Source organism: Xiphophorus hellerii, chromosome 13 (genome assembly GCF_003331165.1).
Source record: "Xiphophorus hellerii strain 12219 chromosome 13, Xiphophorus_hellerii-4.1, whole genome shotgun sequence".
Lineage (NCBI taxonomy): Eukaryota > Metazoa > Chordata > Actinopteri > Cyprinodontiformes > Poeciliidae > Xiphophorus > Xiphophorus hellerii.
Genome location: NC_045684.1, coordinates 5487457 through 5500637, shown reverse-complemented (window position 1 = coordinate 5500637; position 13181 = coordinate 5487457). Strand labels below are relative to the sequence as shown.

General features: G+C 37.4%; 1 protein-coding gene across 1 annotated transcript in view; it reads right to left on the bottom strand.

The window, feature by feature from the left end:
• Window positions 1–4556: 4556 nt before the first annotated feature.
• The window catches only part of LOC116731603 (ferritin, middle subunit-like), a 30615-nt gene continuing 21990 nt past the window's right edge, over window positions 4557–13181 (bottom strand). Inside the window, exon 2 of the mRNA XM_032581422.1 lies at window positions 4557–5029. Within this exon, the coding sequence (XP_032437313.1) occupies window positions 4591–5029 (439 nt within the window). The 3' untranslated portion in view covers window positions 4557–4590. The remainder of the gene's footprint in view (window positions 5030–13181) is intronic.

Here is a 13181-nt window from a genome sequence, read left to right as displayed (position 1 = left end):
GCTCTCCTTCTAGTGGCATGTGCCCAAAATACCCCAAACAAGAAACATCTTGATCAGATGCAGGAACCACCTTTATTGATTTCTTTCAACGTAGAGTAACAGCAACTCTTTAGCTCGCTGCTTTAATCACCAAGACAGAGCAGAGCCTGGTGCAGAGTAAGCTGAGGGTCAGGTGAGGACAGGAGCTGAGGCATGCTGATTTCCAGATCTCTGGCTTAGACATTATTAAAAAAAAAATCTTATTAAAATTCCTACAAACTAAAACTCAAAAATGGAAACTGACCGCTTTTCTCTTTGCAATATTGCAAACTTATCAGTCTTGGTTTTGTGCAGTAGAGGCAAAAGAATGTAAGTTGTACAATTTTTATGAAAATTTTAAGTAGGGATGCACTAATTCACTTATTTTCAATTCTAATACTGATCTCTGAGGTTTAGTATGAGAGGTTTATTTAGCCAGTACCAGTCAGATAAAAACAATAATGAATTGAGCTAAAACGTTTCTTTATTTAAAAAACACAGAAGACACAAATGTACTGAATTACACATTTATTTTCTAACTCTGCACCAGTACAGCATACACCAATACTATTAAAAGCTCAGTCAAACATGTAAAAATAATGCAACTTTAATTTGTTCAGTCAGTAAACCAAGGATTATAAAAGCCGATGTAAAATAAACTGAAATTGACAAAAAAGAAAAATAAGGTTGACTATCTTGGTCAAAGATGTAAAAATACACTGCGATAAATCTCTTTGCAAATAGTTCAGAAAGTGCAATTAGGAATTCTAAATGTACTGTAAAAAATATTAAAGCACAACGTCGCTTGGAGCACAAACTATAGAATTAGACTAAATAGATCTTCCCTTATGGATTGGGCATAAGGGAATCCATGCCCAATCCATAAGAGAGTGGGCGCATTTTTTTCATGTGCAAAGTGCCTTGAATGACAGCTTCCATATTTACGTACTTGTTTACCTGTAAGCTCCTTGTGTTTTTATTTTTATTTCTTTTTAATTTAAGCTAATACGTTTATAACGACTGAAATAATGTAGCACAGCTCATCTTGGACCGGTGCAATATTCTGCTGGGAACACCTGCAGGTCAGGTTTTTCCAGGACAAAGGTGAGAATAATGATGAATAATTCCACATTTTTCTCTGCTTTAAATTCAGTTGTTGTTTGAGGACTGTCTGCTTTTTTTCAGCTGGTGATCTGAAATATTTTATTCTTTCTAAAAATGAAAATTTCTGAAGCCGTATTGTTAAATCATACATTTTCACTTCAGCTGCAAACAGCAGCTGCCTCATTCCTTCAGGCTTTGTATTGTTGTAACCCCCCTGAACCATTCAAGGTATTCAATGTCTGTGCCAAGTTCATCTGGTGAAGTGCCATAGAAACCACAAGCACCATAGAAACCAGTTTAACCAGTGCAGACAACTTGCTCTTCTGTTTCATGATGACGTTCCACTTGCAGTTCCTCTTCTGCTTCTCTAAAGTTAGTTTTGGCTGTATTCTTTTGGTTTCAACTCTGGCTTTAGAAGAATTTGTGAACAAAATGACATGAAGCATTTTTTGGGGGCCTTGTTGGGGAGTTTTGGCACATCTGCCTGGTGAAACCCGGCTGTTGTTCTCTTCTTGTATTTACTCCAGCAGATGGCAGTCTGAGCTCAAACATGAACCTCTCTTTCCTCTACTGTAAATCATGTAAATCTGGCTGAGGTTAGGTAATACACCATTTGTTCACAAATCTGGGAATTATGCAGCTTTACTGGAAGTTAGGTTTTTGGAAAGCGGCTGCTACTGTGAGTTTTTTTCTCTCCCTCGGTTTCTGAGCTTTTTCTTATAGATTTTGGTCTGAATTAATGAAACATTTCTAGGGGAAAAGGCTGAGCCATGCCCTCAGTAACCAAAAAACGAGCTCTGCCCCATTTTGTGGCATCGACTCTTCCTCAAACACCAGTTACACGCCGCAAATGGTTTGGCACAGACTGCTTTGAAAACACAAGCGCAACAGCAGCCTTGCAGGAGGCAAAACTTGAATTATATTTTGGTTTAAGGAAAAGGGAGGGAGGTTAAATTAAAAGGAGGCGAATGAAGAGTTAACCTGCACTAGACTCATGTGAACTGAGCAGGACCTGCTCCCCTCCTAATCAGAGCAGAGAGAAAGGGATAAAGGAGGAGGCGGAGGGTGGGAGAGGGTGGAGGGATGAGGAGGAGAAAACGAGAGTTGACACGAGTGGTGAGATGGGCCGAACAGAGGCCATGTGAGGACAGCAGAGAACATTTCCACTACTGACCTACTTCCACATGCTCCCTCTCTCTCTCACACACGCATACATACTCAGAGAGAATCTATAGAGCCGCCTGATGAGGACCAAATCTCTTGTTTAATTCACTCCAAAAACTCCAAAAACAGAACACGCCGTGAGATAGCGGTCTCGGGTTTCTCTTACACATATTACTTCCACCAACACTTTGACAGACATTCAAAGCTGTGAAGAAAAATGACAGATCTTGCTCCATTTTTGTCTTAAATGTTTCAGTTGAAACTAATTTTAATATCAGATGACTCGATTTGATGAGAAAAGCAGTTTTCATATCATGTTTTCTTTTACCAAGGGAATAATGCCATCCAAACCAAAATGGCCCCATGTGACCATAATTGCCCCCTATGCCTAATAACTGCTTGTGCCACCCTCGGTAGCATCAAGCATTTCTAATATCAGTTTTTTACATTGCTGTACAGTCATTTTGGCCCACACTCCTTTCAAGAAATGTTTCATTTCAGCCACATTTGAGTGTTTTTCAGTATGTTCAAAATCATGACAAGGCATCTCATTCAGATTTAACTCAGAATTTCAACAGAGCCACGACAAAAGCTTGATTTTTTTCTTTTGATTTTTTTTGACCCATTAAGTGAACTTGTTATGCTTTAAATAATTCTCTTTGAGTGACTGAACAGTCTCCATCAAAAAAGCAGAATTCATGCTTCCATGAATTACACCAAGTCGTCCACATCCAAAACAGCCCCACATCATCACACTACTACCACCGTGTTTGAATATAGGTGTTTCCGCTTTTGGCTTGTTTTTCTTAAGTTTTGAAGATCATCAATGTGTTTTTGTTTCTTCTTGGTGAATATGAGTTTGATCTTTTTGGGCAGTAGTTTTCCACAGAAGCCACTTTTACTCAGTCTCTCTCTCTCATTGCTAAATCATGAACACTGACCTTAATTGCGGTTAGTGAGGTCAGCGGTGCTTTAGATGTGGTTCTGGGCTATTTTATGACCTCCTGGATGAGTCATCAAGACACTCTTGTATTAGTTTAGGTAAGGTGGACATTTCCGAGAATGTTCGAAATAGATTTGCCACCCTTTCCAAACTTCTAAGTGTTGATGACTGGCTCATTTTCAATGGGTTACGGTTACTCTTATGTGGCACCTTTTAGATCTTTTAGCCATTTCATTGCACAGAGTCCTTTAGACCTACAGGAAATTTAATTCCCTCGGCATTTCAGGGTCAGACGTTGCACTTGACGTGTAGTCGGAGAGTTGCATTTGTTATATTCTCTCTAAAGCTCTGCGATAATGTCTGGATGTTTCAATAAGTACAAAAAGTTACTTATTTGAGTTACTACTTGACGTGTAGTCGGAGAGTTGCATTTGTTATATTCTCTCTAAAGCTCTGCGATAATGTCTGGATGTTTCAATAAATACAAAAAGTTAAAATCTTCTGAATTTACTGCTACATCAGTATTTATGCCATTCAGTTAAGATTTCATAGAGCTACAACCTTGAAAAAGATTGCTTTCTATTGCAGTGAGGCTTTTAGTTCTAGTTTTTAGTTTTTGTATCAGCTCCATTGCTTAAATGATTTGCCTGGGCTGTATTTGTCAATGTATTAAAAGATGAGAAATTTAGTTCAGCTCTAAATCCACTTTTGAAATTAAAAGCAAACGGCTCTGCATGCTTCTTGAACATCTGCTTTCTTGGTAAAATGACCTAAAGCAAGCAGTGTTCCTGCATCTGAGTGCAGCAAATCATTTGAGTTTCTTCTGCGTGTCACAAGATTGATCGGTCTAACACAGGCCACCTTCAAGCATTCAGATCAATAGATCAGAGTGAGTTCATGAGCATCTCCTGCTGAGGGAGGTTGATGCAGTTATGTAAAAAAAAAATAGCCTTAATGAAATTATTCAGCATCGTTGCTTACATCCATCTCTAGTTTATTCCTCTGTGTTGTAAGTTGGGCTCTCCATGGATCTCAGTTGTTTGCTTAGCTCATCCTACAGATCTCATCTTGATTTCCCCAAAGCATCATTTTGCCTCCACTGGTTTGACTTCTTCACATTGTTCCCATAGTGCACTCCAACCATGCTCCTTGGTTCTGATATCGGTGCCCAATGTTGGTTCTATGGTAGTTGAGTCTGCAACTGTTTACACAAAAAAACCCAGCTTCAAAGTCTTCAGTAATATGTATTAAAAGCACATTTTTGTGTGCATTGGTGACCCATGACTTTCTCCCTTGGTCACCACAGTTTAGCCTGAAGCCTTTGTTACACACACTTCTACTCCATGTTCTCTTCTAGTCATTTAGCTTTTGCCTCCCAGGGTGTGCTTGTCAAACAGGTACTCCTCCATCTTGTTGTTGTGGGCATCCATGCGGGTCAGGTTGGTGATGTGGTCACCGAACTTCTTGATGGACTCCACCTGCTCGTTCAGGTAGTGGGACTCCAGGAAATCGCACAGATGGGGATCAACATAATCAGTCGCCAGCTTGTGCAGATCCAGCAGAGCCTGGTTGACATTTTTCTCCAGCTCCAGAGCACACTTCATGGCTTCCAACCCACTGCCCCACTCATCCTTCTCTGGTTTCCTGACTTCCTGGAGGACGATTCGGCCTCCTCTCTTATTCTGAAAGGACAGCAGCTTCTCGGCGTGCTCCCTCTCCTCCTCGCTGTTCTCCTTGAACAAGTGGGAGAAGCCCGGCAGAGCCACGTCGTCGCGGATGCCTTGGATTATTTCTGAAAGACTGGAAACACCCAACAGAGCTGAGACTTCAAAGAAGTCTAACCTAGAAGTCTGTATCATAACTTGGCCTTTGTCAATTTGTATTCTTGCCCATTTTTCCTGCTTCTTACTTAAGAACTTTTGAGGGAAAACATGTTTACGTGTTACCTAATAGATCCTGACCATTAACAGGTGCAATGATGGAAAGATAATCATTGCTATTCACTCTGTTAATCGTTATAATTATATGCCAGGCTGGTGTTTATCAAGCCCCAATATTGTGGTGTTGTCTTGGTTCATTCACCACAGATAAAAAAGTTAAATGAGGTTGAGTGTATTTAGCTGAAGAAAACATTTTGTAACTAATTTTAAATCAAATATATCAGCTTTTTTTGGCTGTATTCAGGAATATATGATTGTTTTATTTGACTGGAGAATGGAACCTGAAATAAAACAATATGCCAAATTCAGGTTCAGATCAAAGAAGATTTTTTTTACACTTCGTCAGGAATTTCCGTCATATGTCCAACATGCACTGAGTTGAAGACTTGGGTAATTATCTAAAATATACATCTAAAATACAGGTAAAAGTTAAAAATTCAACCCATGAGCAACCTTATGACCAAACCTGAACTTGATATTATGCTTCATATAATGATTGGTCATTAGATAAATTAAGTATTCATTAGCAACCAAAGTGCATGTGTTCTTCAAATAAACTAATAATACACTCCTTATAGGCCTGTTTAAAATATATGTCTCCTAGTTTTATTTTTTTTTTATTGGAAATTAAACCTTCAGATTTTTAATTTCTCACTGAATGCACCACAAGCACAAAAATAATGAAGAACAAAGCAACAATTCTCAATGTTGTTTCTAATCCGTTCGACAAACAGGCAGGCAGTAAACTCCAGGAACGATGGAGCTGATGTTTATTTACAATGCATGTGTGACTTGTGTATAAATCACTCCAAACCGTTCATTACATCAGTTTGTATGCAAGGTGCAGCGTTTCAATAGTTTGAGTCTCAGCAAAAAAAAAAAAAAAAAAAAAAAAGGCATCACATTGCGTAAAATATGGATCTCTTCCTGCTGACTAAGCAAGATTTCATCAGAATATGACATCCAGTATTTTTTTACTACTACAGTATATGCTGGTCTGAACTCAGCTTTTTTGGTGCTTTCATCAAGGGATTTTTCATCAGACCTGTCTAAATTCAATTTTATATCAGCCACAAATTTGGAAGAACATTATGTAATGTTTTCAAATTAAGGACAATAGACCTAAACCATTCTTGATTGCTCTAGTTTCATGATTAAGCTCATTCTCCTGCTAAAAGGTGAATTTACAGCCCATTTTCAAGTCTTTTGCAACCTCTAATGGGTTTTCTTCCTGGAATGCAAAGTATGTAGCTTGATCCATCTTCATATTAATCCTGACCAGCTTCCTTCCTGTTGCTGAAGAAGTAAATAAAATCAGAATAGTTACTGTACAGTCTCCTCAATACTTATCGGCTGTAATTTTCATCCATGCAACAATAAAAAAATAGGGAATTAGCTTTGGGTCTTTACTTCTCAAAGCTAATTCAGATAAAATGCGTCATAGACGTTTCATCAATACGTCAAAAGTTTTGGAAAGCAGGGTAGGATGTGTGTTGTAAAATTCCTTGGTAGATTACTTGTAACATTGAGTTATCTGAAAGAACTGGATTTTCTTAAACAGTAATTGGGACATTGTGATCCTTGCTATTTCTAATTATCTAATTTGAAAGCTCTGATTAAAATCACCTGGTGGAAACAATGGACAAAATTTTAAATTATAATTTTTAACATCTTACTTCTTCACAGCTGTAAAATTTAATCTCTCAATGCATTAATGTGTAAAAACATTCAAGCCAAAACACACAAAAAATGTCCTTTAATTATATTTTTCAGGTAAGAATTAGGGTTTATTCACAACACAAGGTGGATTTGTTTACCCCAAATGTTTTTATCAGCAGATTTCTCAGGGTGCAATCATCCTGGCTATGCTATCCTTTTTTAATCCCTTTTGTTTTTTTCAGCTGATTACGCAGCAAAGAGCGAGCGAGCAAGGGGGAGACACGGAGTGCGAGAGCAGGAGAGAGGGAGGAGGAAGGCCAAGGCTGTCTGGTGCCGGGTGGGTCATCCAGAGGACATCTCTCCTCGCTTCACCTCATTCATGCACGCTCTCCCTCTACGCCTAACTCTTCCTATATAACCCCCTGCCTCTGCCATCCTCCACACATCTGCAGTTCATGCCCCCGGTCCCTGCCGGCTCGCTGCATCGCCCTACATAACCAAACGCCTGGGTCACTGTATGACTATACGAGTGGCTGCAAGCAAAGCCGGCTGCAGCACGAACACACGGATTCAACCATTCCAAGTCTGGCAGCTTAGTCATCCGCTCATTCATTTATGCACGTTTTCATTTCAGTCAGAAAAAAAGACAAAAAGAGGAAGATAAATTCAGACTATGCTTCTGTCACAGCAAGACCATTCTGATCCACAGAAGTATGCAGTTTCAACATGTTAAGGAGTGAAGTTATAAAATTTAGCTGTTATTTTAATGTAAATGCAAAAAAAAGAAATTCAATGCAACACATTTCTTTCTTAAATGTTTGTAAATTTGCATTTAGGTTTAGAGTTTGATGCACACAGATTTATTACATTATCACAGCTTATTAATTATAGTATTCATTTTATGGTCTCTTCAGGTACCAATAAAGGAAATGTGACCAAAGGAAACAGAGTTATGAGCTTAAAGGCTGAACAGTACTGCAAAGAGATTCTAATAGAAAATATTTTACAGTTCTGGAGAAAAGTACTGCAGAACCAGACCAGAGAAAACAATTCTGACAAAAAAGGTCTCATTAGGATGCAAGACCATCATTAAAAAGTAGGGTTTGGATGGAACTTGTATTTATAAACAGAAGTAAAAACTTAAAAAAAAAATGTGTGCAACCTATCATCACTTAATGAGCCACACTTTGGAACCTGTTGCATTAGTTTTTAACACTTGGTGTCACATCATTTTTTGTCTAGGTTTGGGAATGGGAGGAAATGAAAACAAAAGACTAACATTTGCAAATTTTTTCTCAACCCCAACCTGGCACTTTTAATGAGTGGCAAATATGAGCGACATTAGAGTTATGATGGGTTTTGAATTAATAAAAATACCAGAGGTTCGGGTATTAAAGTTGGACCTGTGCGAATCATTCAAAGTTTAATCTCCTATGACGGAGCACCATGGAAATATTATTTTTTGTTAGCATATTTATCCTGGCAAGCTCAATGGATAAACTATTCATGCAAAACAACAGACTGAACATAATAATAAAGACCATTAAGACATAAGAGCATATTATTTTTAGTTCTCTACTTAGAATACTATCAACCTAATTCATAATTTCAGAAATTGGATTACAGGCATATTAATTTTTAAACAAAGCTTCTGAGTTCAGTTCTGGTGAATGCTACGTCTTGATGCTTGTTTTTCTTTGTTAAAACATATCCATCCATCCAGCCATCCATCTATCTTCTGCTTAATTTAGGTGTCTACCACCAATAAGCATAAGAGACCCAATTTTAACATTAGAATAAATCTTGCAGTTCAAATACATTTCCTAAAGTTATCGGAAACATCTATGAGACACTACACATCATTTGGACAAATTTTAAACCATAACATGCTCCTTGGAGCGATATCAAAAAAGGGGATAGGGCTACTATTAGTTGGAGTATCTTCAAGCATTCAGCATGCTGAGCTGAGTGAATTGTCTTAGGTACAGACAAGACATGAGCTCTAGTAGCATTATTACTGGGTTATTTCCAAGAAATTTTAGTAGCACTGGCTGTAGTTCCAAAGCATTGGAACGTGTTTGGAGTCAAGATGTCTTTGTTGTGTGATGATGAAATAGATGTCTCATAGCATTTGCTATGGAATCAGATGCACAGGAAGGTGATGTGGGAGCACTATTTACATAAAGCAGCACATCTATCAATGTCATTGTGTAAAGTCATTACATAAAGGGGGGATTAGTAATAACTAAGTTTCCATTTGTGGCATCACCCTTCTTAGACAGTGAATTTGATTTGAACTCTATAAAGGATGGCGAATGAATCTCTGAATCTTCAAAGAACTTTTTTTTTTTTTTACCTAAAGTCTTTTTATAAAGACCTCTCTTCTGTAACTATATTACTTCAGGTCAGAAACAGCCTATGTGAATAAGATGTTTCTCCTCATCCTCAAGTTGTAATATTTAGTGTTAAGTGTAAATAATTCACATTTCTGTTGCTTTTCCTATCTGCACCACCACCTGCTTATGTGAAACATCCAGACATTGCATATCTGCAACTGCAAGACTGATTCATAATTGATACAGTAGGACGTCCGTCATATTTCACTTTGTCAAATTAAACAAATTTTTTTTTTTTTTTTTCAGCTTCTCAAACTGTAACAGCAGGTAGCAGCTGTCCTTTAAAAATCAGCACTTATTTTCCCCCATTTTATTCTGTCAGCCTTTCCTTTTTTAAAACAATAGATATGTCATAAATGGAGAAATCATTATTCAAGCTAACAGTCGTCACACCTCTCATTATATCTATTCAGTCAAAAATGAGGAAGAAAAAGATGATGCAAACCAGACAGCATTTCCTTCCACAGTACATTTACCCAGTTTGCCGTTTCCTGTCAGAGCTCTGCAGCTCTCCTCCTCCTCCTCCTTTTCAGTTCGCTGATAATCCCTTCAACATGTGAATAAGTCATCCACTGCTGCCAGCTCACAGACAGGTCACCCTGGCTTTCTGGGTTTTATCTAACCTGGATTTCAAATGTTAACATATGTGATTTAAGATGTAGACCAAGGCACCTGGTTGGTTTTGGTTTCCTTTACCACTAAATAACATGAAAAGACATGGAAAGAACACACTTAGATATGTCAACTAAGGAAAGCAAGCACAGTTATCCTAAGAATATTCAACATATATTTTATAATAAGCACACTGATTTTATATATAAATAAATTCCCTCTCCCAAATTTTCCATGTGGTGCCTATGAAAAGTATTGACCCCCTGGGATCTTTTTTCCCTTTATAGATCATGAACAAAACTTGACTTTTTTGAACAAAACAAAAACAACTTCTTTTTTTTTTTTTTTTTTACTTTAATGTCGAAGGGAAAACTTATTGCATGTGTAGCTCACAATCAGGCTTGTACATCTGGACACTGCAGTGTTACTATATGCCGACTATATACTATATATGCAGACACTATGAAATATCTGAGGGATCTCAAATAAAAGTCTTCACATTTGTTGCTTCTTCATTGATCCAGTCTATATGGTTCCACTCTACAGATGGCATTGAGCTCAACATTAATGCTCCTGCTTTGTTATGAACCAACACCGGCTGCTCTGCCTGCTCAGTTGTTTGCCTTTTCTTTGGAGAAACATCTGCCAGGAGTACATACACTGAGTCTTTTAGAGAGAAGCAGCTTGTTTATTTTTAGCCTTTCAAAGAACTCCACCTAAGATATGAGAAAAGATAACCTCTGATCTTTTTTCGAAAGCTCATTTCTGCTGCTTGTGACTCAAGTCCATTTCTTTTGATAAGTACACATAACTTGTGGCCTGCAGAGAGGATAAAAGAACATAGATCAACAAGTATAGACAAGTACATTAGCAAAAAGCAAAAATATCACTTCCTCAAGTTCGAGTTGCTTTTGACTGACAGAATTTACACTCCAGCTTCCTGATATTAAAACATCTCTGGCTGGCTATTAACTTAAATATTTTCTGAATTGAAAGAGATTAGACTACTGCAATGCTTTTCTATCATCAATAAGTTTCCTGCATTCACAGAGGTAGGGACCAGAGCCACCCATGAGTCGTAAGAGTCCATCCTATTTATTTTGATATCCATTCACATGAAATATTGGATTGTTGACAGTATTGCATGTAATCAGTCCTTTGTGATTGCAATACAAATATTGTGATGACTTTAATATGATTAATTGTGCACACTAATAAACCTTTTGGCACATTTCAACAAAGAGATTGTCATGAAAGGTTAAAACATGGTTGACCATGAAAGGGTAAATCATAACTTTTCAGAAAATGTAGTCTCGGACGCCTCTACCACCATTAAAGAGATTTCAGGTCAGTTTTTAGTGTTCTTCACCACATCCTCTATGGAAACGTGTGATAGGACACCCTCCAGTGATTCCTCTAGGGTCGGGGTGTTTGCAGTGGGAATTCTTATTGATTGCTGAAGTCCTGCCCTACAGTCTTATATGAAGTATTTTTTATTTGTTTGAATTTAAGAAGAAAACGAGCTTCAATGTGTTGCAACATTTATTTATTTTTGAAATATTTATTGTATAAATGTTGACCCTTTTGTTCTGTTCCCTCCCGATTTCCACATTTCTGTTCCGGCTCTCGGTTTGACACCTCAGTGGCCCCCATCTGGCCATTTCAAAACTTCCTGGAGGTGCTTTGAGGGTTGACAAGATTTTAAGGCAACAACAACAAGAACTGCATTTATTTATATTGATAATGTAAACTGAATTTCCTATATTCTGGAGATTAATGACAACAAAACAGCTCCTGTGAGATCATATCCTTCTGCACAGATATATATTCTCTACATTGGATGAACTGACAGTTTGTTTCTTTCATTTCCCTGTTTAGTAATAATCCCTTCGCTATGAGGGGCATTTGTTGGATCAATCCAACCAACACAGAGCCCCTATATTAAACCCTCCCTGAATGAACTACTGCCCGCCTTGAATTCCTCAGTTCTGACAAATCACTGGCTGGTGCGCATTGTCCTCAAAAGACCTCTGACAGGCTGCATTCACGCTGATGGCCCTCAGTCTTCAACCGCAGCTCAGTGTTTGAAAGTGCTTCAACTTAAAAAGATGATTGTTTCTGAAATGGCAGTAAAAGCAGCTGTGTAAAGCCCTGTCCCCTGAAAGTTTGAACCGTGCAGAATGTCATTCAAAAGCCTGCATTTATGTTGTTTTAGGGCTCCATCAGTGAACACAGAAAGTGCAGCTCAAATATCAGAACTGTACAATAAAAACAGCTTTCAGAGAAACACGAAAATGTGTGATAGATAAATTAAAAATATCAGTTTTAATATTTTACATAATTTTTTTTGCGCAGTCTAAAAATGCTTTAAAAAAGTTACCATATTTTGTTTTTTCAGAGTACATACCACAGCATATTCAGTGCTGAAACTAAGATGACTCTTTCAGCAGCATGGTGCAAGAAGAAAAAAGAAAAGAAAAGGTTTACCACTGTATTGCATCAGCTCTTCATGTAACATCTCTATTAGGTGTTTGGATCATTTCCAGGAGTCTGAAAGTAATACTGAGAACTGCTGCAGTATTTCAGGAGTTATAATGCTTTATTTTTAATGAACAGCAGGTCAAATGTTAAAAATTAGTGACAGCTCAGGAAAGCAGACTCTTAGCACACAGATGTACCGTAGAAAGAGATCCTTTTTGACATTAGCTTTCTTTTTGTAATTAAAATGTCGCTAAGATGCATATTTTTCTTCAAACATTGTCTTAATATTTTGAAGGCCTACTTTTTATAATAAAGAACAAATCCTTGTGATCATATGGTTACTTGAAAAAGCCTTGATTTAAAATGACAAAAAATCCAGAAATTTATTACAAACCAAAAGGACGAATTATCATGTTTCATTTTATTTAAAATTTTACCTTGTGACAGCTTTATTTATCCATTTTTTTTATTTTAATCCAATCAAAAAAAAACAACTCAAAATTTCATACATATCAAGATAAAGTGCACCCAAAATCCCTTTTGGAGATTGGCCTTATTGACATAAAAAACTAACTGCGTAATCAGCTGGAATTTTAACCAAAAACATTCTGCCCAGCAATTAAACCAAAAGAACTGAGCCTGAAAGGCAGCATTTTGGATAACAGAATCATACTCTTTCCCAAGTAGATAAGAAAAAAATAGAAACAAATAAACACTGATTACTTCTTGTTTCAGAGCTACACCTAAAGGGCAGTAGCAGGTATCCTGAAATGCAAAAATGCACCGAACAGATCAACACAAAGCAAAAACATTCTCAAACACAAAAATAATACGTCTACACCTGGGCAGACTGTGAAAAACATG